The sequence below is a fragment of the Choristoneura fumiferana genome, chromosome 6, assembly GCF_025370935.1.
Source record: "Choristoneura fumiferana chromosome 6, NRCan_CFum_1, whole genome shotgun sequence".
NCBI lineage: Eukaryota > Metazoa > Arthropoda > Insecta > Lepidoptera > Tortricidae > Choristoneura > Choristoneura fumiferana.
Genome location: NC_133477.1, coordinates 12406211 through 12432774, shown reverse-complemented (window position 1 = coordinate 12432774; position 26564 = coordinate 12406211). Strand labels below are relative to the sequence as shown.

General features: G+C 38.4%; 1 protein-coding gene across 1 annotated transcript; it reads left to right on the top strand.

Annotated features, from left to right (window-relative positions):
• The first annotated feature begins 952 nt into the window (after window positions 1–952).
• On the top strand, window positions 953–26089 carry LOC141428694 (uncharacterized). Its single transcript, XM_074088700.1, is given in 31 exon segments — window positions 953–1156; window positions 1697–1835; window positions 2163–2329; window positions 3503–3675; window positions 4833–5044; window positions 5486–5606; window positions 6162–6249; window positions 7113–7215; window positions 8340–8493; window positions 9390–9456; window positions 9827–9962; window positions 11165–11259; window positions 11726–11920; window positions 12502–12671; window positions 13528–13692; window positions 14166–14345; window positions 15296–15561; window positions 16099–16304; window positions 16996–17209; window positions 17565–18083; window positions 18162–18290; window positions 18375–18773; window positions 18776–19468; window positions 19471–19678; window positions 19832–20028; window positions 20612–20737; window positions 22208–22259; window positions 23478–23521; window positions 23524–23646; window positions 24100–24223; window positions 25214–26089. Coding segments are annotated over 31 exon segments (5535 nt in total). The 5' UTR covers window positions 953–1117; the 3' UTR covers window positions 25245–26089.
• The last annotated feature ends 475 nt before the right edge of the window (window positions 26090–26564 follow it).

The following is a 26564-nucleotide window of genomic DNA, read 5'->3' as shown; positions in this document are numbered from 1 at the left end:
TTATCAATCAAACATAATAAGTACATAATAATACACACAGGCCGAACTGTCACGAATGCTTAGTAAGTTAGTTAAACAACCAACCTAGCAAACATCCATAAACACATGCATGCAAATAAAGGAATAAACTAAAAAAACAACAGTTTCCTTTTCGCAGTCGAGTAAATGCATGGACTTAGTACCTTCGCTTTACCCGGAGGCTTCACTAAAAAGTTAAAAACCACTAAAAACCCATGTTTGACATGAACATTTAATTTTCTTCAACGTTTTGTTTGGCGGGACGAGATTCGTTTCCGCGGGTGTAGTTATTGTACGACCTGGACAATGCTCGACCGATTTTGTACGACCTGATAATTCAATCACATGTCACTTGGAACACGGGTCGAGCTTTATCACCCTGTACCGATAATGTTCAAGGTGCTATTGGACCACCTGATTTTCAGAGCCTAATAATCGGAGCACAGTTTTGACAGCAATCAATCGATTCGCACGATTGATCATGTTTTTCGTGTACACTGAATATTAATAAATTTAGTAGAAAATAATTTAATTTGGTCCTGGCACTTCGCCGGCCGCTGCCGTGGCACGCTCGCTACGCTCGCTCGGCTCGCGCATTGTGGTCACAACTGGACCTAACGCAACCTAACACAAATATAGGTCATTCGATCCGATTGGATTCCGATTATAACGACTTACAATAACAGGTGGAGCACTAATATGCATCATGAAATTATCTAATGTATTGAAAATAACAACATACCCAGTTAAAACAGCTTTCATTTGCGAATCTTTCGTTGCCAAGCAATGGATCCAGTTTTTACAAAAGACAGACACTCTATGTTATGGGCTATCGTATCCTAGTCTTTACTAATAAAAAAAAGAAAATGACATTGACAGTGACAGACGTGACAGCTATGTATTGACACTGTCAATTTGACAGTTCTATAAATTCCGTTCGCCTTCGTTCGCATGTTCTTGGCTTGTATAAAGCGGCTTTTTAAATACGGGGATTTAATCACAAAGTAAAGCATAATTGAATAACTACACCAAGTGCGTAACAAATGATACTTAATAATCTGATTCAAGCCAGATAATTATTGTCGCGCAGAAAACAATAATGGAAGTACAAGTCGGTCCAAACGCTCATGATGAACCGGTAAGATTATTATTTCCTTTAAATTAAGTTCGTATTCAAATTACACTACATTGTATACAAAAGTTAAGAAAAGTTCGCTAATACGTTTATAATTGTAATTTGACAAGATGTAGGTTAGTAAGATAATTTTTATCTCAATCGTCGCTAGGCTAGATGGACATCACACTGGTGGTTTTATGCTCCCTCTCGCGTAGCCAGCTTCTCATGACTTGGATTATCCCACTAACGTTGATGTGTTTGTGTGTGTGCGTGTTTTTCCGTCTTTATGCTGAAACAACAGACTGGACTTGCATAAAATTCGGAACAGATGTAATATATACCCAGTGCATTTAACACCACTCTATCATTTGTCTTTCATCAGTATATAATTATCTTTTTTCAAAAAATTATGAAGAGCAAGAAGACTGAAATCTAAGTTGAATGCGAGCAAAGCCATATGTCTAAGAAGTTATTACATATTACCCTGACTGATTTCAAGGTGAGTGAAGCTGCAGACAAAAACGAATAGTTTTTTAACAAGTATTGTTCATTTAATTCCAGCATCTCCTGTATAAGTTACAACGCAAAGTGAAGGTATTTAATACAAACAACCTGCTTCCAAACAGAGGTTACAACTTAGTGGCTAGCGTCAGCAAGTATGGAATTGTGTTTATTGGTTTACCCGATGGAAATCTAGCAGGTACATTATAAATTTTACTGGTTATGCTTGCATTGTTTGGATAAATCTTCTAAACTACTTCTTACTACTATGTATGCATAATAATATGTGCATATCGGTACTAGGCATTGCAGATACATACTTATGTACAAATGTACCCATTTGGATACATTTTAAACATTCAAGGCTTTAAAACAAACACTCAAATTTTTTATAGATGGAAAATATTTCCGTATTATCCCATGAAGTCCTATGGTTGATATTTGGCCGCAAATGAATGAAAATGGATTCCAGCCTAAGCACACAAAAATTAAAAAGTTTATAATTAAAAAAAAAACTTTTTTGCAGTTTATTACCTCAAGCAGCTCATTGATAAAGAATGTGATCCACAGCACATGCTGGTGCAACTCCAAGAAAATCCGACCCACATATCTGTCAGCTGTGACCAGGAACTCCTGGCAGTTACTGGAGGACAGTTGCTTGTCGTTTACAAAGTTGTAGATTTTCAGAATCAGGTAAAGAATTAAATGAGACACACCTTCTTATTATTTTCTAATGGTAGATCACTATCAAGCTTGCTTAGTAAGTATTACGATTTTATTGAGAAATGTAGCCATATGTACATATTTATTTATTTATTCCTAGGATTCCATACAAATTTGTAGGTATTTATGAATATCCAGTGTTAGCAGAACCCTGCTTGTTTCTAAGCGAAATGTATGTAGTGTGGGATTATTTTAGACCAATTACATATATAGACAGACAGGTCCCTAGAGTCTGGCTAATGAAAGCTGAACCTGCAAAAACCTGGCAAATTCAAAAATCTTTCATATGGTCCCAGGTATTACCACAGAATAAGTAATAGTACAAAGTACAGAAGCTTCTCTACCATACAAAAGCGACGTTTAGGCATAAGCATTGTGCCTACTTTATGCTTCTCTGTTTTTCGTATAACTCATGAACACTCGCTTGGGGCATGTGTAGGTACTAGGGTTGCTACTCCCGGAATACACTACCTACTGAAGGTTAGAAATTTCATCATCATCAAATTGCACATTTAACAATGAAATTAATTAAAACGCTTAATACAGATGATTAGATATTGCTTGACACTGCTTTTGAGATGACAGCCACATTGGATTTGTTTTTTTTTGTGAACAAAATCGCAGAGTGAGCCACGCAGGGTGACCAAAGTAGGATTAAATGTCTTTTTTTTCTTTTGTTCATTTTGGTAGGTACTAAGGGAGAAAACACGCGTACTTTTTCATAATACAAAAGCCCATAGTGATAAACAACTACACTCAAGTCACGGAATAGATAGATAATACACAATAGTATAGTACAAGCTCAAGTGTCTTCTAAATACTCTTTGGTCTGTTGCTCCATGACATTTGAATAATGTTGCCACTCAAATAATAGCTAAGTTCATCTTTCATTAGCCAAACTGTTTAAAAATAAGTTTTTAGATTTTTTCTATAAGTTATAAAGGATAAATTCATGCCAAATATCAAGATTCTAAGACAGCTCCTTGTTTAATGACTGCATATGTTTTGATTGCATTATGCTGTAGAGCAACTAGAAAAATTAATACCTAAATAATGGATGCAAGTTTTATTACATTTATCTGGATAATTGGTTATTACATTTTATTAGTCATGTCAGTCACCTTTTTTTCGTTTATTTTACAGAATGTCTCTCCAGCATTGTCTGTGAAATGTGATGTAAACCCATCAACTTTTGTTTCTGACTTGAAATGGAATCCTTGCATCCCAGACACAATAGCTATTGCATTCTACGATGGTACACTCACTGTCCTGCAAGCCAGCACTGGTCAGGTTAAAAAGGTGCAGTCAAAAGCGAGGTAAGCAAAAGAAAGTTTGAATTGAAGTTTTTTTGATTAACATGCCATTGGTTACATGGAGTGTAGATTAGACTAGTGGGTTAGACAACCCCGATGGTAAGAGAAGCATAAGTTAGATATATTTTCGGATGCGAAATTTCGCGGTGGGTCATCAGACATCACTAAAGTTACATAAAAAAATTAGGTTCATACTTTTTAAGATCTTCATCACAACATTTAATGCAATAAAGAGTTTGAGTTTGAGGCAACCCAGTGGGAACTGAGTTGTTACGGAGTTACGCCGCTGCATACCATTATGGTAAAAATAACCGGCCAAGAGCGTGTCGTACACGCCCAGGATAGGGTTCCGTAGCCATTACGACAAAATCTAATAATATTTTTCCAAGGATTTCGTATTGTGTACTGAATCTTCCAAGTTTAGGTATATTTTATACCTTAGGCTGTTATTTACTCTTAAACTACTAATAATTCTCAAGCAATCTTAGCCGCTATAATTTTCCTTGTAAATTTGATTTATTTACTACCATTCTAATTTTTTTTTAATTTTTAGTGGGGGGCGGACGCTCGAATAGATCACTGAATAGAAAAATTGTCTTAGCAACCCCCATGGTTTTAAAAGACCTATCCAACAATACCCCGCAATATAGGGTGTCGAGAAAAAAAAATTACCCCCAATTCACGTCTACGGGAGATACCCTAATTTTTTTTAAATTTTTTTTTATTGTACCATTTTGTCGGCGTGACTGATATGTATATTCATGTCAAATAACAACTTTCTAGTACTAACGGTCTATGAGCTTACCCGCGGATAGACAGACAGACAGACGGACAGACATGGCGAAACTATAAGGGTTCCTAGTTGACTATGGAAGCCTAAAAATGATAATGATATTTGACAAAGCGTTTTCGCTCGTCTTTTATTATCGAGACAGCTAAGAAGTGGAAATCTCTGTCAGCTTCTGTGTTCCCTGATAGTTACAATCTGGCTGTCTTCAAAATTAGGATGAATAGGCATTTATTGAGCAAGCATGCTCCATCTAAGTCCATAATCTTCGCTTACTATCAGACTTGATTGTGGTCAAAGTCAAGCCTATTTTTGTATAAATAATAAAAAACAACGAGTCAAAATGCTTAATGCTAACTTATTTTGTTTACAGATGCATCTGCTGGAGTCCTAAAGGCAAGCAGCTGGTGGTGGGAAACAGTGATGGCACCCTCTATCAGTACAAGCCAGACCTGTCACCTATGAAGTCTGTTCCTGCCCCAAACATTTTTCAAGGTTCACCAGTAGAAGCGCTGGCCATACATTGGATATCCACTTACCAGTTTGCTGTGGTCTACAGGAATGCTGCTGACAACAGTCGACCAGGTAATTTGTTAATTTATATAAAAGTATCCTGACCATAAATAAATGAGAGCTACATGTCGGTAAACAGGAACAGAAACAGTCTATTTACATTAATTCTTAAGCTCTTATTTAACTTGATGTGTATGCTTAGTTCAAATCTTGTAAGTCAGAATTGACCCACTTCTACTAGTATACATAGGAGATATGTAGGTTGCCTCTTGCCTGTCAATGCTGTCAACAAACAGAGCTTGTATTAAAATTGTTTTTTAGGATCGGTCGTATCTAAGGTAGCATGTGAGACTGCAACTAGAGCAATGAAGTGAATGTGAGATTGATATACTTAGAGCAAAAATTTTCTCACGATGCGCACATCAGAAATAATGCAAGTCTTTGACTCCTCAGGAAGTGAGATATTGAGATGCTCTGCTTATAAAATTTTGATTGTTTGATCTCTATTTACAGCTGTAACTATTGTAAACACGCCTAAAGCGGGGCAGCCGACGTGCCTCAACTATGAGGATATTTGCTACAGCATGGGTAGCAACCGACCCTGGTATTACTACTTGCATGGAGTTGCACAATGGTAAGCTTGCTTAATTGTTTTTTTATAAAGACTAGAGTCTAGCTAGTATTATCTGTATGTTTTTATGTGTGTTCAATAATGTCTCGATTTGATTTCTTATTTGTTTGGAGGGGTAAATTGATTTCATCAAAATAATCTGCAACTGCAATATTTGAAGAAAAAAAGTTATTGGCGCTCATACCTTAAAATTTTACGCAGAAATAATAATAAATAATAAATATCACGGGACAATTCACACTAATTGACCTAGTCCCAAAGTAAGCTTAGCAAAGCTTGTGTTACGGGTACATACTTAAATACATATTAAACACCCAAGACCTGAGGTATTTTTCATACAAATATCTGCCCCGACACGGGAATCGAACCCGGGACCTCAAGCTTCGTAGTCAGGTTCTCTAACCACTAGGCCATCTGGTCGTCTAAACGTCGTGGTGGTGGTAGTTTGAGGGTGTCTTACTTGCCTAAAAAATGGCAGTTATTCCTTGTCTTAGCATTGCCATACTGAAAAAAAAACCTACTGTATAATACTATACTGAATAAAAAAATTCTTTTTAGGAACATAATACTTTGCTCGTCGTCAAACAGCATGGAAATGGCTACATTGGGAACAGCTGATGGTGCTAATTGGTTACAGTGGTGTCAGGTATGCAATCAGTTTGTTAGCGTTTAGTTGGAAGTGAAATAGGTGAGGGCACCAGTTATGGACAGGAACCAATAATGGAATATTTTTTTCTGCTAACCCAATATTAAGAAACGGACGCTACTGAACAATAATTGGGTTCAGAGAAAAAAGAGTTATGACAAACATTACATTCGGACTTCCAATTAGTATGCCCCTTTAAAACATCTCTTTTATCAAGTACATACATATTTTTTGACCATACATATTACATTATACAGTCGAGGTCAAAGATATCTTTACACTTTACTTCCTTGTCGCTGTCACTTCATGTTTGAAGTTTTTCATAAAATTGTCTGATGGCATACAGTGACAAGGCATCTATTATAGTGTAAAAATATCTTTGACCTCGACTGTACCTAAAAAAAGTATAACATTTAGGGGCTGTTTCACCATCCATTGATTAATTTTATTTAATGGATAAATGTGATCCCGTCTCCGTCTATTCGAACAAAACAAACAGAGACGGCATCACATTTATCCGTCAAATAAATAAAAATAAAATAAATAAATAAATATCACGGGAAAATTTACACCAATTGACCTAGTCCCAAAGTAAGCTTAGCAAAGCTTGTGTTATGGGTACTAAGCAACGGATAAATATAATTATATAGATAGATACATACTTAAATACATATTAAACACCCAAGACCCGAGAACAAACATTCGTATTTTTCATACAAGTATCTGCCCCGACACGGGAATTGAACCCGGGACCTCAAGCTTCGTAGTCAGATTCTCTAACAACTAGGCCATCTGGTCGTCAAAAATAAATTTAATCAATGGATGGGGAAGCAGGGGGTAAATATGCAAGTATTAATTTGCAGCCTGATGAAGCGCGGCCGGAACTGCCGCTCACTGACAAGAAACAAGAGAACTACCCTGTGGGTATTTGCTTTGACACCGCTGCTATCCATCAACTGCCTTGGGGTAATTTGACAGTCATTTTTATCACCTATTTATAATAATGTCATGTCTGATCCTCGCTGGCTCGAGGGTAGAGTAAGTGGAACGGTGGCTCGAGGTGCCTGATGGCATTAGCCATTTCCCAGTTTCCAGTGGAAAATAAAATTTAGATGGCACTTTTTGAGAGTGCAGAAGTGATGTAGACAATCTCGCTCTGACCTGATCAAGAGCTAGAACCGGCGGTATGCATGATTATGGATGTTTCAGTTCTGTGATTTGCCTGTACTACCGAACCAATTGAATCGTGACCCAGAGTGGAACCCTTTCTTGGAAAAAATCATAGTGACATCGCGTTGCTTGACAAGGAAATTCATTATAACACGGTAAGAACGTTTCATGGTCGGTCAGAAATCAAATGGTTCGACTGTACCTACACTACCTTGAGATAAAAAATGTCCACCATCCCCTTGTCGCATATAGATTTAAGTCGTGCAAGAAAGGAACAGATATTTTCACGGAAGCTACTGTATCTTAACTTGACAGATATAATTTTAAGGATATCGTCATCTATCTTTTTTCGTGAATTCGAAGTTCCTTTGTAATTCGTAATTCGCATGTTTAGCGACACATTGTTGGATTTAAAAAAAAGGTTTTGCACTATTCTGGTCAATGATGAATGATGGATGAAAGGGTGGATAGCATAATAGTAGATTGTACAACAAGAGCATTAAACGAGCCATTTTACCGAAGACGTTCATATAGCCACCCCAGCCGATACGGCGAGGGTGGATAGACACGTCGAGGGGAAAATGGGTTTAATGCTCGAGTTTTACACTGTACTTTTCACATTGATGGCGAGGAAATGAAATAGCAACAGTGGAAACAATTGTTCACTTCCTATGTACCTTTTATTGTTTTGATTTGATTGATATTTAAAAAAATATGTAGAAACTTCTTTGTTTGTGGCTGTTTACACCTTGATTGCCTTGGTCTTAGACGAAGATTTGACTTTATGCACTAGAGCATAAAAAGTCATTTTATGTCGCCTAGACCCAGCATAAACAAAACTTTACGAGCATGAGAAGTGAAAAATATATTAAATAGTCAGTAAATATCAAGCGTTAAAAAATGAATTTTTGTTGCTACAGGTGAAAATGAGATACTGCCGCCCATGCCGATGCTCCACGTGGTCTCCCAAACGGGCCTCCTCACCATTTTCAACGTCATCAATTTGAACAGACAGTCACCTCTGATCACCGCCCAGCCTCAGATGCTGACCTTGCCCGCGGGTGCTATGGTCAGGTAATAAGTAACTTTGAACTAAGAACACACTTACTTATTCAACTCTTACTTCCCGAGTCCTGGCATTTTTCAACAGATGTAGTACTTAAGACTTAAAGTGGTTTTCCACCGGCGAGGCGAGACGAGACGAGAATTGAAATTTGTATGGCAGCGCTCGCGGCGGCTCGCGGTGGGCGCGCGAGAATGCATACAAATTTCAATTCTCGTCTCGCCTCGCCGGTGGAAAATCACCATTAGACGTGGGTCCGCTCTGTTATTTTGGATATTATTTCAACACTTAAAATTCTTTATTCCAATCAGTAATTTGTGCTTTAAAAAGTACATTCGACCGTTCGTTCTTTGTGGTAATTTGTTCTTTATAAAGTATGTAAGGACTAGCAAGGCTAGACAACAAATAAATTTTACTTACACTATTGCTTCAAGTCGGCGGGTAAATTTCGAGGATTTTTAGCCCTCCGGCCATCGGTCATACGCCATTCGTTGTCATTATTTTTACCACAACGGAAAGAAAAGTCGCAATAATTATCGTCGGGTGTCCTTTGTTTTGCCGACTAATTTGACATCCAATACCATAAAATCGACAAGGATTTATCGAATTTTCAGTTCTCATGAGTATTTTATTTAGCGTAATTTTGTTCTACGTACAGTCTGTACAAAGAAACAAAAATATGGATAAACGACTTTATTTATTTATGTACTTAACATTAAGGTTCGTGTATACTTGTTTTTGTAATGTTTTGGCTGTATCAATGCATTCGAATTCTTCTTATAGAAAAAGCAGTTCAACGAAAATTACATGTTGATGGTTGACCTTACTTACGTAGTGTCATATAGAGGCCCAGTTTTAGTTGTGATTGTGACAACTATGTTACTAATTCAATTATGATTTTATACAGTGCTGAAGTAGAACCTGTGTCGAACCCACCGGCTGCTCCGGCTTTAGCTGCCGCGTTACAAGCAAAGGTAAGCTTTTTTGTGTATATTTTTAGGGTTCAAAAAGGAAAAAGACCCTTATGGGACATTAGAAATTTCCATTATGGCCTGCAAAGTATGGGAACCCTCTGTAGGCTTTCCATTAATTGAGTCCGGTTTTTTGAAGACTTTCCTTCGTCACCATTAAAAAATATATAACAAATAACAAAGGTGCTTAGGTGTTAATCTTGCCCAATCATCTGCAAAAATACTCATGATTGACTTTATCCTCGTAAGACACAACGTCCTAAATTTAGGACATATGTCAACTTCAATAATTGACATTAAGTTCCAAATTCTAATGATCAAATTTGTGGGTCTTACGAGGTTAAAACAGTGTTTTCATTATTGCTCTTTGCAGCCAGCTCAACCTTTGTTGCCGACTCCACAGCCGGCCCAGGCGGTGTCGGCTCCAGCACAGTTTGGGTTGACTACTAATACTGCTAGCAAACCATTTAGCGCGCCCCAGCCTCAAAACCAACCGGCTTTTACTACAAGTAAGTTATCTATACCTATAAAAGAGCAATATCGTCACTACTTTAAAAAAAAAACTCGTACCTCATAATAGACAATTTTCTGAGTGAACTTTCTGAACATTATGAAGGTTCCATTTTGTTGACATATTGATTTTAGATACGAGATTTTTTCAAAGTAGTGACAATAAGTTACCGAATGACTGACTGACTGACAGATATTACGGACAACGCACACACTAAAACCCTGAAGCTAGCGAGTTGTGGCAAACATTTTCAATGAATATTCCTTGAGGGTCACAGAGTTGCACTAATAAGCGATTTTTAAACATTCCCGCTAAAGAGAATAAAAGTTTATTTTTATTTCAAATTCGCATTGGCCCAACGCGGATTTCCCCAGAGTTTTTTTATAACTACTTTATTTCATATAATACACTTATCTTACTTACGGACTTATCACGCTTAACTAAACAAGTAGTAATTACTTCGACGTTTCAGCCACGTCGCAGTGGCCGTGGTCACGAGTAGATTGAAGTGTAGGGTAACACATTTGCTTTCCAGTGCGAATCTTTCGAACTAACCGCACTTGATGACGATTAGTAATGGCACCTGTATCTACCCGTGGCGGGTCATTTATTCTGCGCTTCAAAGTACTGTAATTTCCCTTTGCTTTAACTGGCTCACTGGCAAAGCAACGCACCACCACTCTTATATCTACTCAGTCCGGGGATCCAACAACAATAAAAGGTCGCCCCCACTCCACTGGTCGTGACTTATGCGCTGGAGACAAGATATTACTATAGAGTAGGGATGGGGAAACTTTTTCCTTCGCGTGTCAATATATACAAACGAAATATATGCCGGCCAAGTTGTTGCATTTTTGGCTATGTTATTTAATGAAATAAAAATATTGATATGTATTTTCTGAAACACTAATTTATTATGCAATATTTTCGATTTTCGCTCATCCCGCCCGCGCTCGCAAAACAATGCGTGATTGTTGTATGCAAGCTGCATGGCCATTGCCAATGAGAATGAAATTTTTAACAATATCTAATCTTCTCTTGTTTTTTGTTTGATGGTCGCGGACCGGATTTCAAGCCTTCGCGGGCCGGAGATGGCCCGCGGGCCGCAGTTTCTCCATCCCTGTATAGAAAATACACTACAATCACTAAACGTTTGATACAGTCAAAGTAATGCTTTGTTAAAATATTATACTTTTTAAGTTGCAGCGCCCCAGCCTCAAGCGAATGAACCAAAACCACCTGAAACCAAACCAGCTGTAGTGGTACCAACGCCTACTCCTGCACCACAGCCGCAGGTAAACAGTTAACTGCTTTTTAGGGTTCCGTACCTAAAGGTCCAAATAGAACTCCATTGCTCTCGCTCCGCGTCCGCTAGCTAATTATCGTTCTAGCAACAATCTTTAAATTTTTACAGGATGTTACACACTACGGCCATAGTTAAACCAATGAAAAAAAAATATTTACTTCTTCTGCTTTTTCTTGAACATAGCTTGATATAATGATGAAATACAACTAAAAATTAAACATAATTATTTTTATTACATTATTTTTGCTTTAGCTTTTAACTGTATCTTTTAGTTTTAGCTTTTCTTTTTGATTGCATTTTTAGTTGCTCTTAATAATTGTTATTCTAATTGTACAATATAGTGGTATGGAAACACTTGCATACAAATCCAAACAGATATGACCGAGTTTTTTCAAGTATATTATTAAAACAGTTACAAAACACGGTGAACAATTTTTAAATTTTAAAACTAACAGGCTCAACCAAAACCTGCTCCAACACCGCAGAAAGATCAAACGCAAGAACTGAATGCAGCGCTCAAAGCCGAGCAAGAGTTAGCGAACAAACAGAAGGCAAACCAGGAGTTGAAAAGCATGCTTATCAGGGAAGTGAACGAGTTTCAAATGGAACTCTACAAGTTTGTGACGAAGACTCGGCAAGCACAGATCCAGGTTTGTACTTTGTTTTGTGTGTTCCGGTTCCGTGACTATTTATTATTTATCGATAAAAGTTTTTGTCTTAGGCCTGTACCTTTTAAACTGTACCAACTATGATTGCTTTAGTAACAAATAATAAATATAAAATTAAGTAAAAAAAATACCATACAATACATGACTCTATATTGTACACCATAAATAGTATACGGTTTCAGAAAGCAGGTACACAGAGATAAAATCACAAGGCGGCCTTATCGCAATACATAGCGTTCCCATACAAAACGTTGTTTTTCGGTATGGTATGGTATGGTATGGATTTTAGACCTTCAGTAATTGATATTGAAAAGTTCACAATCATATTCAAGGAAAACCTCCACACTTTTAATTGCAACGTGACCATGCACGTAGTAAATAATTTAAATTAAAAATAAGAAAACCTTTTGTTTTCAACATTGAAACGACATAACGTTAACCTCACTAATACTGGTACGATTATAGTTAGTACCCTTAGCTAACTGAACCCGGTAGGATTGGTCCTGCTTACATATCCCAAATAACACTGTATCAAGTAATCATTTACTTTGATTCTCTTGCAGTTCCACCGTGAACTTCAGGCTATAAGTCCAAACTCGGAGCTTCAGAATCTCGACGCGGATGCGATAAAGAAAGACTGCTCTCTAGAAGACTTGCGCAATGCCATCATCACGCTGAAGTTAGATTTAGTTCGCGCGTGCGCCGTTGTGGCTGAAGCTCGTACGCATTCAGAGTAAGTATTTTTGGTACCTATTTTTATTTCATGAACTGATTCCTTTTAGGTACCGAAGAATTCTCAAATGACCACGAACTATTTTTTTAACTTTCGCTGTTTCATCATCATCATCATCATCCAGCCTATATACGTCCACTGCAGGCACAGGCCTCCCTCAGAATGAGAGGGCTTGGGCCATAGTTCCCACGCGGCCCAGTGCGGATTGGGAACTTCACACACACCATTGAATTGCTTTGCAGGTTTGTGCAGGTATCCTCACGATGTTTCCTTCACCGCAAAGCTCGTGGTAAATTCAGATGTAACTCCGCACATGAATTTCGAAAAACTCAGAGGTGCGAGCCGGGGTTTGAACCCACGACCCTCTGCTTGAGAGGCGATGGGTCTTTACCTATTTTACATTGCTCGTATTGGTACCTATTTAGTCATACTGTTTCGTTCTGACCTTTTATTCATCATTGTAATTATCTCCGGCCTATACCAGTCCCATAGCTGGACCCAGTGCGGATCGTTAACTTTTCACAAAACATTGTATTGCTTCGCAGTTGTATAAAAGTCTCCTCACTATGTTTTTCTCCACTGGAAAGCTCAGAATAAATTCAAAATATAATTTCGCACAAACATTCCGAGTAAAGTGTAAGTCCAGATTCAAACCCACGACACTAAAAATTGTTGGATTACAGTTACAACATTTCTGAACCCACTAAAAATAAACAACAATGGTTTGATTGATCCAGACATTACTTTGCGGAGCTCGGATGTCAAATGAACTACACTTCTTTGTGTTTTAGCCGAGAAGCAATGTAAATTAGTATACATAGTTTAACAATGGTTTAATCCATCATTTCTTTTGCAGCGCCAAAGACCTAGACCAATGGACGCAAGCCGACCCTCTGACCACCAAGCGAGTGGCGTCTGTAAAGAAACTCGCCTACTACGTACAGTCCCAGCTGGAGCAGGCTCACCGAGCTCTGGACTACAAGTGGAACCAACAGGCTGAATTGGACATGAAGTTAAAGAAGTGAGTAAAGGACGAACCCAAGAAGCAGATAACCAGTGGAAGACTAGGCGTAATTTTTTTTGCAGGTCACTGATATCCTGTGGGGGATAGGCAGCGCTATCATTAGGAATCCTGGTTTTTTGCCGAAATCATTTTTCCCAAATTATTTATTTACCGACCGTTTCATATTGACGAGTGGTTTTTTTTCAGAATTTAAACTATTCAAGATTTATGTTTCAGACTATCCTGTACATTTGTACAGGATACATAGGTTATAGGTTAGGTTTGTTTTCTAACAATCCTGAAGCACCTACAGTTTAAAAAAATCCTCCACGAAAAACAAAATAATAATTTGGGAAAAATATAATCAGCGAAAAATTACAGAATCTTGTTATTAGCTTCCGCAATGGTAACGTAATGTAAAGTGACGGATATATTTAAGTGAGTACCTACCTGTACTTATCAAAAAACTGTATGTCGTTGTACAATTTCAGACCAGGCCATAGAATGATCCGGCCAATACTAGACGACGTGTACCAACCACTGGTGAGGCAGCAAGAGATCTTGAGCCGGCAACAGGCGCTTCTGAAAACACTGAGGAGCACCCTCAATGAATGCAATGTGACTCCGGCATTCAAAACTACATCTATATTGAGAACCACACCGTTCAAAAAGTAGGTTACATCATCCATTTGTATAGCTAAATATATCACTGTTTTCACTACCTCGTGCCTACATCCTTCCTTTGGGAAGGGCATAAGTAATAATTATAAAAGTCAAAAGTCAAAATATCTTTATTTAATTTAGGCTATAACAAGCACTTATGAATGTCAAAAAAAATCTACCACCTACTATAATTGGACTTGAGAAATAATTGGACATAAGAAATAATTATAATTGGATGGCCTTTGTAAAGTTCATAGTGAAAAACTAGTAGGAAAAGCCGGAGACTTTTTCCTCTATTTTTCCTGAACATCTTAAGCTCTAAGCAATATAGTTTGAAAGTTTCAAAAAGATATTCCTAAAAAGTACCTTTGGTAGGCAGGAGGTGGATATGGTCATAGAAGATACGCTGGTATTGTAACGGCCTAGGCTCAGTGTTGGCTCTAGCACTTCATCAAGATAGAGGGAGATTGTCTATACCGCTTCCGCGCCTCTCAAAAGGCGCCACCTGCCTAGGTGCTCAAAAAAATCAGAACACGCGTTTGGAATCGAACCTAGTTTCTCGTTATTCCCTGACGCGTGTTATTATCATCATACACTAAGCAATCATCTGAACAACAATATATTCAAACAATGAAACTATAAAAATACTATACTTATATCTAATGGAGACTCCGCTATACAATCATTATTTTATAGATATTATTTAAAACTAGCCGTTACCTGCGACTCCAATTATGCAATTTTCCGGGATAAAACACTATCCTATGTCCTTCTCTGGGATTCAAACTACTTGTATACTGAATTTCATCTAAATCGGTTAAGTGGTTTAGACGTGATGGAGTAACAAACAAACAGACTTACAAACTTTCGCATTTATAATATTAGTGGGATTCTAATCCACATTCCTATACACTTAACCTATTTTCGTCTTTTGATAAATATGTCAATACAATTTCAGAGACCCTCTTTCAAAACTGACGAAAAACATCCTGAACATGAGTATTGAACCGCAGAGCAAAGAAAATAAAAACTTGTTAACGTCACAAAAGTTGGACGCCCTTCGAGACATGCTCTCAAACCACAAAACTGTTAAAATTAAGCCTGTGAATGTCGAGATGAGACATCATTTGACGGCTATGCGGATAAGCTATGAGAAGAGTTTGAAAGAGAAGGCGAATGAGACGAAAGCGGTCAAGGTTGAGCCTAAACCGGCGGTTCAAAACGGTTAGTATCTAAATTTATACTGATATACTTGAGGACGGCTAGTAAGTACTAATATATGGCGCAACAAAGCGTGCATAAGACTTTATTTTAAGGGGCGGTAAGACGAGTCAGATATTAATGCAGATGACTGTACATACAGTAACTTAATCACTTTGATTCTTTTCCCAATATGTATGTACAGTCGAAGACATAATTATCTATACACCGATAGCGTCAAATATATGTATACAACGACCTTATAGCTAGTGGCATAAAGGTGTATAGTGGGTGTATATATATTTTTGACGTTTTAGTAAAGTATACATATTTATGTCCTTGACTGTATATGGCTCTACATTGTAACTTTTCTCCGCGCTATACAAATACTTGTACAGTTTATCAATACAGAAATGAATATCAATACTTTTTACGTGGAAATGTAGTGGACAGAGTCCTTTTAACTTAAATAATTAGTCATACTGATATGACAATTGACTTAACACGAAATACAGTCTGCTATGGCTGTGACCAAGTTTAACAACTCTTAAATATGTTTAGTTTCAGTAACAGCTCCACCAGTTAGTATAGTGAAGAAAGAGACAACATTGGAAGTTAAACCACCACTATTAAGTCAACCACCGACACAACAAATGCCTATCACCGTGAAGAAAACCACTGCACCCCAAGTTGTCAGGACTCTATTTACCGAAGGTAAGTTCAAAGGGACGAGCTACCAAGAAAACGACTCTATAAAATTGCCTTATGTACGTGGGGGAGGGGAAGTCTATGTCCAACAGTGGACGTCCTACCGCTGATATGGTGATGATGATGATGATGATGAAATGCGCCTATGCTAGCCTGCTTGTGCAATTTCGCATTTTACTCTTGCTACAAGCATACAATTTTCAATTCTGATTCCAAGCAATTAGGTAATTAGTAGAATAACCGGCCCGGGCGACTATACATAGATTTGCCCGACTAGCCGACTCATCGCCGCTGAGGTGACCGACTATTCGAGAACGCCGATCTTTGATTTCTGCAAGTGCGGATGTATTCGGTAACGTTCGTTAACCATTCGTAATGCATTCGTATTTTGAAAAATTTGTTTTACGAGTTAGTGCTTTACTTGGTGCTATACTGGTCGACTGGTCTCAAATTATACCAAAAAAAACAAGACAATACTGTGAAATTATCTAACTGTAGCATTAGGAATCTTTATCATGTGTTAAAAGAAAGCTTTTTGGTTATACAAATTCAACAAAAAACAAAATAAGAATCAACAACGCACCAGCTCGAATGTGCTCAAACCGACCGACGACGCGGTGACTAAATTCTCTGTTCACTACACGTCGGTTAACAGGCAACACTCCCAATGAATTTAGAACATCACTAGTTTATATTCAGACCGTGATGTGAGAGGTCGCAATCTTTCATGATCCTATAAAATCCTTTCAGAGCCAAAACCGGAACCGGCCAAGCAAGTCCAGGCTCCAGTTATACCCTAAACAGCCGCTCACGTTCGCCACGCCAACCGCCGCCCCAGTCAACACTCGCAGTGTACTCAAAGACTTGCTTCAGAACAAACAAGTCACTATTGAGACGAAGAAAGATGACAATGAAAACACTTTTATGGGGCAGAAAATTTGTTCGCCTTCTTCTGCCTTCAATTGTATGTATATATGACTGATTATTGATGGGCACGTATCTGAATACCGAAAATTGAAATGTCGATTGTTAAAATATCGAATTTTGACCGTCGATATAACCATCGAATCAAACCTCACCTTAACTACTTTCGATATTTTGACCGTCGACTTTTTAACTTTAGATATATTAGTTTTCGATATTCAGATACGTCGTTATTGATTTAACTGTAAAAAAAATTGCTAACTGATGAAACTTGGGACCAATTATTAACAAATTTTATATGACCTTCAGTAATTGTTTGAAATTGTATACCTTGTTTGTACACATATACACATACATGATAAATTTGACTTCTTCACACGACATTTTTTTTCCAGTTTCTTCAGTTATTGTTGCTACACCAACCTCATTCACTTCAAAACCTATATCGGAACTAAACAACATGTTCACTAAATTTGCACCGCAAGCTTTCGTGCCAGAGTCGAAATCCAGTGAAACTGGTGAAACCAATTCACTTCCACTGAAAGTTGATGCTAAAAAAGAAGAAAAACCTATGTCTAATCTATTTGCAATGAGAACTTCTACGCCTCTACAAGCAACTCAAAATGTACCTGACGTTTTAGGAGGCAATTCAAAAACGTTTACATTTAAAAGAGTAGAACCAAAAGCAGAACCAAAACTCGAACCGAAACCTGACAAGGTAATCGAGAAATCTAAAGAAAATGTACCCGAAAAGGCTAGCGGGAACGTGATACTTTCTATTCCGAAAGTAACCAAAGAGGAAAAGAATGAAAATGAGACTAAACCGTTGAGTGCACAAAATACAAATAAGCAGCTATTTGGCTCTAACACTCAACCAACTGCAAGCTCTCCCACTCCCAGTGATTTTACATCAGGTATGTCATACATTGTACAATCATAGTTTCAATGCAATTTTCTATGTGATGATTAAAGCTATTTTAATGCCACTTTAGATGAAGTTCCGAAGCCCATTGCGATTAAATCGGAAATCAAAACTGAAGCATTTAAAGTCGTGCCTAAGTCGGAAACAGCTCAAGCATCCTCATCTTCAATATTTGCAACTGCAAGTGCTACTATAACTGGTAAGACTAATAACAATAACAGGCAACGTCATTTAATTTTTTTACTACTTTTCTATTTTTTAAACATTTTTTCTTCAATTTCAGTGCCTAAACCACAATCTATCTTCGGTTCAAGTGCAGTTTCTTCTTCAACACCTGCAGTTGTTTCTCAAACAGTCACAATTGCAAAACCTCAGCCAACTTCATCAGCATCATCTATATTTGCAACAGCAGTCGCATCTTCTCCCTTATCATCTCCAACTAAAACGGAACCTGCAATATTTTCTGCAGCGGCTACTACAACTACAGTTTCATCTCCGACTAAAACTGAATCAACTTCAATCTTCGCCACAGCGTCTACAACCCCATCAAGCGTGTTTGGGTCATCGACTTCTATATTTGGTACAACAACGACTACACAAAGTTCTGTCTTCGCTACAACGTCAGCTACTGAAGCAAAACCAACTGAAAGTGTATTCAGTTCGACAGCATCGACTGCTTCATCCATTTTGGGTCGACAGCAAAATCAGTGTTTGGTACATCAGCTTTTGCTACCACAACCACTACAACTGCTGCTCCAGTTTTTGCTGCTCCTACTTCCACTCCCTCTTCCGATATTGACAGTACACCATCATCTACCCCTACTGCTTTCGCAACTGTTACTTCGACTACTCAGAGCGGATTTGGTTCAACAATAACAACTACACCATCAGTATTTGGCACTCCGGCTAGCAGTCCTTCTATTTTCGGGGCACCGACATCCACGACACAGCCATCTGTATTTGGCGGCACTCAAACTTCCGTATTTGGGAGCCCTCAGACATCTCAAGCGTCTATTTTCGGAACTCCTGCTACGACTCAAGCGTCTGTGTTTGGAACTCCTGCTACAACACAAACATCTGTGTTTTGGGACTCCGACAACTCAAGCTTCTGTTTTTGGAAGTCCAGCGACTACGCAAACGTCTGTTTTCGGAACCCAACAACGCAAACCTCCATGTTCGGTACTCCGACAACTCAGGCGTCCGTGTTTGGAACGCCTACGTCAACGAATCAAACACCTGTATTCGGTGCTAGTCAACCGTCTGTTTTTGGCGCAGCAGCAACACAATCGTCTGTTTTTGGTACTCCGACACAGACTAACCAGGCATCTGTTTTTGGGACTCCTACACAAACTACCCAAGCGTCGGTGTTTGGGACGCCGCCGCCACTCAGGCGTCCGTATTCGGATCATCTGCTCAGATTACACAAGCTTCTGTATTTGGAAGTCCCGCTCAAACGTCTGTCTTTGGAGCACCTGCTACCACAGCAAGCGGTTCGCTGTTTGGCGGCGGGGAATCTCTGTTCGCTTCGGTTAACATTTCTACCACTAGTGCACCTTCCCAAAGCAGCGAGAGCATATTCGGAGGAGGGTGAGACCATATTTCTTTTCTATTTTAAGTATTAAAATCACTTTTTTTCGTCAACAAAAAAATGTGTAAGTAAACGCGAATTGAAATGATTGCTAGTGCAATAGTTTTAGTAAGTATATGTTATTAGCTTACTCAGTTGCTTTTTGCTTGTAGGTCGTCTGGAACATCAGTATTCGGCAATAGCAATACCAATGTATTCGGCAGTAAAGCTACTTTCGGTCAACCGAACACACAGGCTTCGGCTATTTTTGGCGGATCGTCAACTTTCGGCCAAACTTCGGCTGCGCCTGCTACCAACTTCTGGGGCAGTAATAATAATAGCGGAGGAGGCTTTGGATCTACTGGATTTGGTGAGTAATCTAATACCTTTAAACGAGCAATTCTTGTATATATTTATATATATAAACGGCTCCAACGATTTCGATGAAATTTGGTATGTAGGGGTTTCAGGGATAAGAAATCGATTTAGCTTGGTCTTATATCTGGGAAAACGCTTGTTATCGAGTTTTAGCACGAGCGAAGCTTGTCGACCAGGTACCAATGATAATATGTATAGGTATTAACAGTAACCAAGTGAAGTCAGAAGAATATTCCTGTACAATGAACTATAAACAATTATTTTGCTCACCCGCGGCCTTACGATAGCCATGTCCATGCAACAAATGTGTGTTCATGAAGCTCCTCTACCTCCACACTACACTGACGCGTTGAACTCAATCAGAGTCCACCCCAAAAGCTACACATTCACTAGGTATGCTACCAGATGTTAAACTAACATCTATGAGTTAGGAGTTTAAAATTATTTAATCAATTAATTAAGATTTTGAAACCTATCGTCAACCGAGAAAGGTTGACATTACTTAGTTAGACGTTTGTCCAAATTTAGTATGTGTAGTTACATGGTAACGCGAAAATACGAATGTTTTCCCACAGGCCAGCAAGCGACCACGCAAGCGTCGTCAGTATTCGGCACCGGCAGCTTCAGTGCGCCCTCCGCGCCCGGACAAGCCTTCGGCGCCGGCGACAGCAAACCTTTCGGCTCGCCGACGCAGCAAACTGGTACAGACTTTATTTATACGGCTTTTCTTCTTAGAGCACCCCCACGTCAAACTAAGGCAAGCTATACTCAACTTGCGGCCCTCCAAACTTCTATGGACGATCCACACGTCGCTTGTAAAATTTTATTAGGCACGTAATTTTTTTATTATGGTTCTGACCATTAGAGAACCATTTTGCCAGCTTCGAGTGTATCTTGCCGTTGTTCGGTAAAAGAATCTAGAAATTTATTATAAAGGTGTAGTGGATGAAAAGTGACAGGGCAAATGGGCATTTTCAGAATCAAGTGTAACCTGTACTTTTTTAAACCTAACAAATTTGGGTTATTTCTACTCAGAATCACGAGCACTGTCGATTTAAGCAATAAAAAAAAGTGTCCCACTTTTAATTGACAGTTTTGTGACGCAGTTAACCATACATGTTGTATGGACCGTCACAAAACTGACTAATAAATCTTATATGGAAAATTAAGGATAATTAAGGCAAAACGGGTACATTTTTTCTGGAAACCCCCAAATAAAAATGATATTGACATTCAATTATTTCAATTTAAAAGTAGTTGACTATCATTGCTGCAGTAGAAAGTAAGCTGAGACTGCTCTAGTTTATACTATACTATAGGTCCAGGGGTTTGCAGGTGGTAGGACCTTGAGCAAGGTCCGCCCGGATTGCTACCACCATCTTGCTCGCTAATCCTGCCGTGAAGCAGCAGTGCTTGCACTGTTGTGTTTCGGCGTGGAGAGTAAGACAGCTGGTGAAATTACTGGCACTTGAGGTATCCCAGCTTAGGCCTCTTGGTTGGCAATGCATCTGCAATACCCCAGGGTAGATGCTTATGGGCGGTGGTGATCTATTATATTACCCACTTGCTCGTTTGCCATCCAGCAGAATAAAAAAAATGTACCTACGTAAGCCACGTAAGGTGGGAATGATTATTTTTCTAGTTTAGCTGTCATGACCTGTCTATTATTGTAAACATTATCTAAAATGTATACAATGCATGGTACCTAATGTAAACGGCGTGATCGCAGATCAGCGGATCACGTTCCGATGACCTAATAATCACAACACCAAAGATTAAGAAAGAACACACCTATCAGTAATGAAAGCTATCATTCTTTTACAACGGGTTATCATATATTAGTATATTGTTGTAGAGGCTCGAAAGTAAGCAATAGATGAACGAGTAAGTTTGAAGGCCGACCCGAACATGACATGAAATTCTGAAATGGGGAATGTCTGAAAAATTTGAAACGCTTGAAACTTTTATATCAATAGGAATAACCTTTCTAATTAACAGAAAAAAAAACATCAGATTTTTAAGTAGCATCAATTAATTTAAAAAAAGAGTTTTTTTTTTACCGCCAAATTAGGACAGTCCGGTCGATTACGGGTTGTTCCATAGTTCAGAATAAAAAACGGCGGAAAATGCTATATCAAGCTTATATATTTATTGCTCTTACTATGTGGCAGGTGGGTTCGGCAGCGGATTTGGAGCTAAAGCAACCTTCGGTCAGCCCGCTAGGTAAGTAACTACAACTACTAAAACAGTATTGATGATGTTCTCTGCGACATATCCGTCGATGGCGAACCCTCATATGCTGCTATTACATGAGTGTCGTCAAATACTAAGTACTGCTAGCGTACTCGTATAACTTGGAGTAAGTACGACCAACAGATGTGACATTTAGGACCTACACTAGCTGGCGCGGGTGCACGGAGCGAGCGCACACATGCAAGAATACTAACTATTACTACCTAAAGAAACGACATTCACCTCCTCCGGCCAAAACATCGTCGCCTGCGACGAGGCAGTCAACGAGGAGTCATACCGCGCTTGCGTCACACGGTTGTCAGTATTCAATCACTGCGTTGCGTGTTGTAAATTTGTCTCTAATATTAAATTATACTTTGTTAGATGCGAAACTTGTGAAAGTAATTGCTCCGAGAATAAAAATGCTTCGCTATTGTTCGGTATCACATATTTTTTCAGTAATTTGTTTAATATAAGTTCTTATCTGATTGAATGAGGTATTTACACTCATTCAACAAATAAGAAAAACGTAACCACCTTTAGTGACGTCATACTTATAAAACCCATCTCATCATTATTATAGCTACAAAATTGAGTGACGGCAAGCGAGAGGCGCGGCGGCGGCGAGCGACGGTCCTACATAGTTTACGCACACATTTGGCGCGTGTACAGACATTATGTTGTTTTATGTAGTAGTAGCAGGCTATCTCGCGCAGGCGGTTGTATGGACTGTCATGGGCCTGACGGTAGTGCGGGTACAAGTAAAATCCGCCGCTCGCGACGAGTGCAGTTAGGGGTGCGGTGTGCTCATACTATCTTTCAATAGGCTTCTACCCGTTTCGTGCAAACCGCTTCAGCTAGCGTAGGCCCTTTAATTTAATTTTTGTTTCTTCTTGCGGCATTATTTTCAACTACAAAGTCACTAATAAGCAATAGTGACTTTCCTAGGCTTCGCTTGCGTAAACCATTAGGTCTTTGAATGATTTAAGGACTGTTTCACCACTTGTCGACTAACTTGAAGTGTCAGATAAAAGTAATGCATCTTTGTTTATTCGGCAAAACAAACAGACGGCATCACTAATATCCGTCACTTGAAGTTAATCCCTTAATCTAAATCCGTGCAGGCGTGAAAGAGTAACAATGACATACACTGTTTGCAAATATTTGCATTTTTATTGGTTCGCGAATATTAACGAGTTGTTCCTTTAGTTTCGGCTCACCCACGAGCTCTGGTTTCGGCGCTTCGGCCTTCGGCGTTTCAACAAGAGCCCGGGAGGTTTCGGCACGTCAGCCACATTCGGCGGGGCGGCGTTCGGCGGTTCGGGCTTTGGCGGCGGTTCGCCGGGTTCCGTATTTGGAGGCGCCGCATCACAACCAAGTAATAGTTTATACGGTTTTACTTACTAGAAAAATAAAAAGGAAGTGTTTCTCATTAATAAGTAATTTATTGCTGAAAGTAAGACAGCCGGAATAATTATTACATACTAGCTTTTTTGCATCGATATCCCTCAGGAACTCTAAAAATTTCCGGGAAAAACTATCCTATGTTCTTCCCAGGTTTTCGAACTATTTTTATACAAAATTTCATCTAATTCAGTTAAGTGGTTTATGGGTGAACTTTCGCATTTATAATATTAGTAAGGATTAGACGACAGATAGCCTAGTGGTTAGAAAACTGGCTACGAAGTCTTAGGTTCCGGGTTCGGTCGATATTTGTACAAAAAAGGAATAGTTTGTTCGCCTATTTGAATGTTCAACATGTATTTAAGTAACCGAAACTCTAGATTATCGCCCAATTTACGTTCGTCCACTAAATTAATGTCACCTGCAGGTTTCGGCTCTCCGACACAATCCAACGCTACGTTCGAGAGCTTAGCCACTCAGAACACACTGACATTCGGCAACTTGGCGCAACAGTCGCCTCAGCAAGCCCAGCCTGCGCCAAGCTTTAACACGTAAGTATTAAAAAGTTAGAAATTTAGGAAAAAAAAAAGAATTATCACTTTTCATGATCGTAAAGTTCGTATTTATGCTGGATCTAAGCGACAAAATGGCTTTTTATGCTCTAGTATATAAAGAAAAATATTCGTCTTAGACCAAGGCAATCAGGTATCAACATCCACAAAAAAGTTTCTACATATTTTTTTTATAATTTTTAATTTATATAGGTCTCCATTTAAGCTTGGAAAATCCTGTCAGGTGGGGCAAATATAGTCTTAGTAAAAAAATATACTATAAATACCTTGCAGACTAACATAAATATTTATAATCAAAAATATTTAAACTAATTTGGTGACAAAGCGGCAACGGTATAAAACCTAGCCCTAAACCTGTCCTAGACTTTGAAATAAAACTACCGTAAAACGCAGATATATTTATTAAATTAAGTACATAGATCCGATCACTCATCTATTATGTATTAGCAGATTAGCAGTAGGTATGCCAGTGATAGTGGTGAAGTATAAGGTGCATGAAAAGAAGTGTTTGTTTCTTGACGTTGGCGTCACAAGCCATAAAACTGTATAAAAAATACTCTTAATTCTGAATGTGAAAAACTCAATATTTTCCTGTTTTGGAAAAATAAATGGAACACAGCCATGTCCACTAACATAGATACCTAGTAAACGTGTGTACCTACACACAGGTGTACAATAGCATGAAATGTATCTTTCTGACTTTTACTCTTTTATCATGCTAACGGTATTCCGGATTCCCCCCCATTCTGATTGCGTACGACAACTTATATCCTGCTCACACCGGTGTCCGTACTGTCTAACACGCGGGCACTCGCAACCACAGTAACCATCTTTTTCTACCGACATCCTATATCGTGTAACAAGTGGTGAAAGCGATTATGATTCAGAGTCCGTTAGACAATAAAGCCTTGGGTCTTAGGTCACTAAGCAACAGCTACCCAGTACAGAATAATCATTTTTTCTTACCAGGTCACCATCATTTACCGGTTGGCGCGGCTGATGACAACGTCAGAAGGAGCTTACAGTTCGCATAAGACATCATCATCATTGACTTGACAGTTGAACTGTAAATTTGTTGTCATTAACCCTTTCTCAGGCATATTGTGTATACAAACCACAATGGCAAAATTGTCCTCCACTGGACAGAGCCATATTTTTTTAAAGAAACAACAACAAAAACAACCACAAATACATAACCTCGCTCTTTTTATGTAGTACAAAACAATTCAATTTCTGAAAAATATGATTCGCTTTTAAATTAATCTTTCACGGGGAAACTATATGAAACTATCATCAAGGGCGTGAAAAAGGGTTTAACTGACCAAATAAAAACGGATACTGGGATCAACCACGGTATTGGCAGGACCATTTAAAGTATCGACGGAGCTGTATCCTACGAATTTGATTGAATAATTGAACTGCTGAGAACATTTTCATGACTAGTTTCTACCGAGTTTAATTTGTCAGTTATAAAACAAGAACAAGTATGTAAATGTGTGTAAAATATACGCGTCGACGAACATCAGTCTTTTTTTTTAGTTGAAAATGTGGTGAGTTTGCGTAATTTTCTCATGCCAATTTTGATCAGTGTCTGATATTTTAGTCAAGGGAACTACAGTGCGATCATAAGAATATAATGACACTGATAAATAATTACTTTAAAATGTGATTTTATGTGTGTGAATTGTACCTACCTATTCAAATAGATATTTTCGTTATTTCAGTCAATCGATTTGCCTTAGCTTTGTGACAGTTATAACCTTGTGATTAATTACAATATTGAAAAGTTACTACATAATGTTACGAAGTGTATTAAAATTATGGAAATAAATTAATAATTGTAAGTACCTGTGTTTTCGTGTTTTTCATTCCTACATTTTTGATCACACGAATTGATTTTATTAAATAAACGAATGTTATAAGGTTTGTTGATTAGGCTCCAATATTTTCTGTTTTCCCTATGAAACATGATTTTATAATGAACCCTGATCCTGTTGTAATTCCATATTATTATTATTTTAGTCCATTAATTCATAAAATCGATTTCCTTATGATCCGGAGATCCAGCTACCTACTTACCAAACTTCATTCAATCCGTCTAGCTATCTTAGCGTGAAAGAGTAAACAACGGAAACACGTAAACGTCGCATTTATATGAGTAGGATGTTATAGGTGCTTTGGAACTAGAAATCTATTTCCTGCAACTCAATATGATTCCAAAGAACCGTCCTTAGTCAATCTTTTGAATGTATCACGACGTAGTTAACTTGAGCTACAAACTTTTATTCACCTCATCCCCGTCCGATGCATAATATCACAT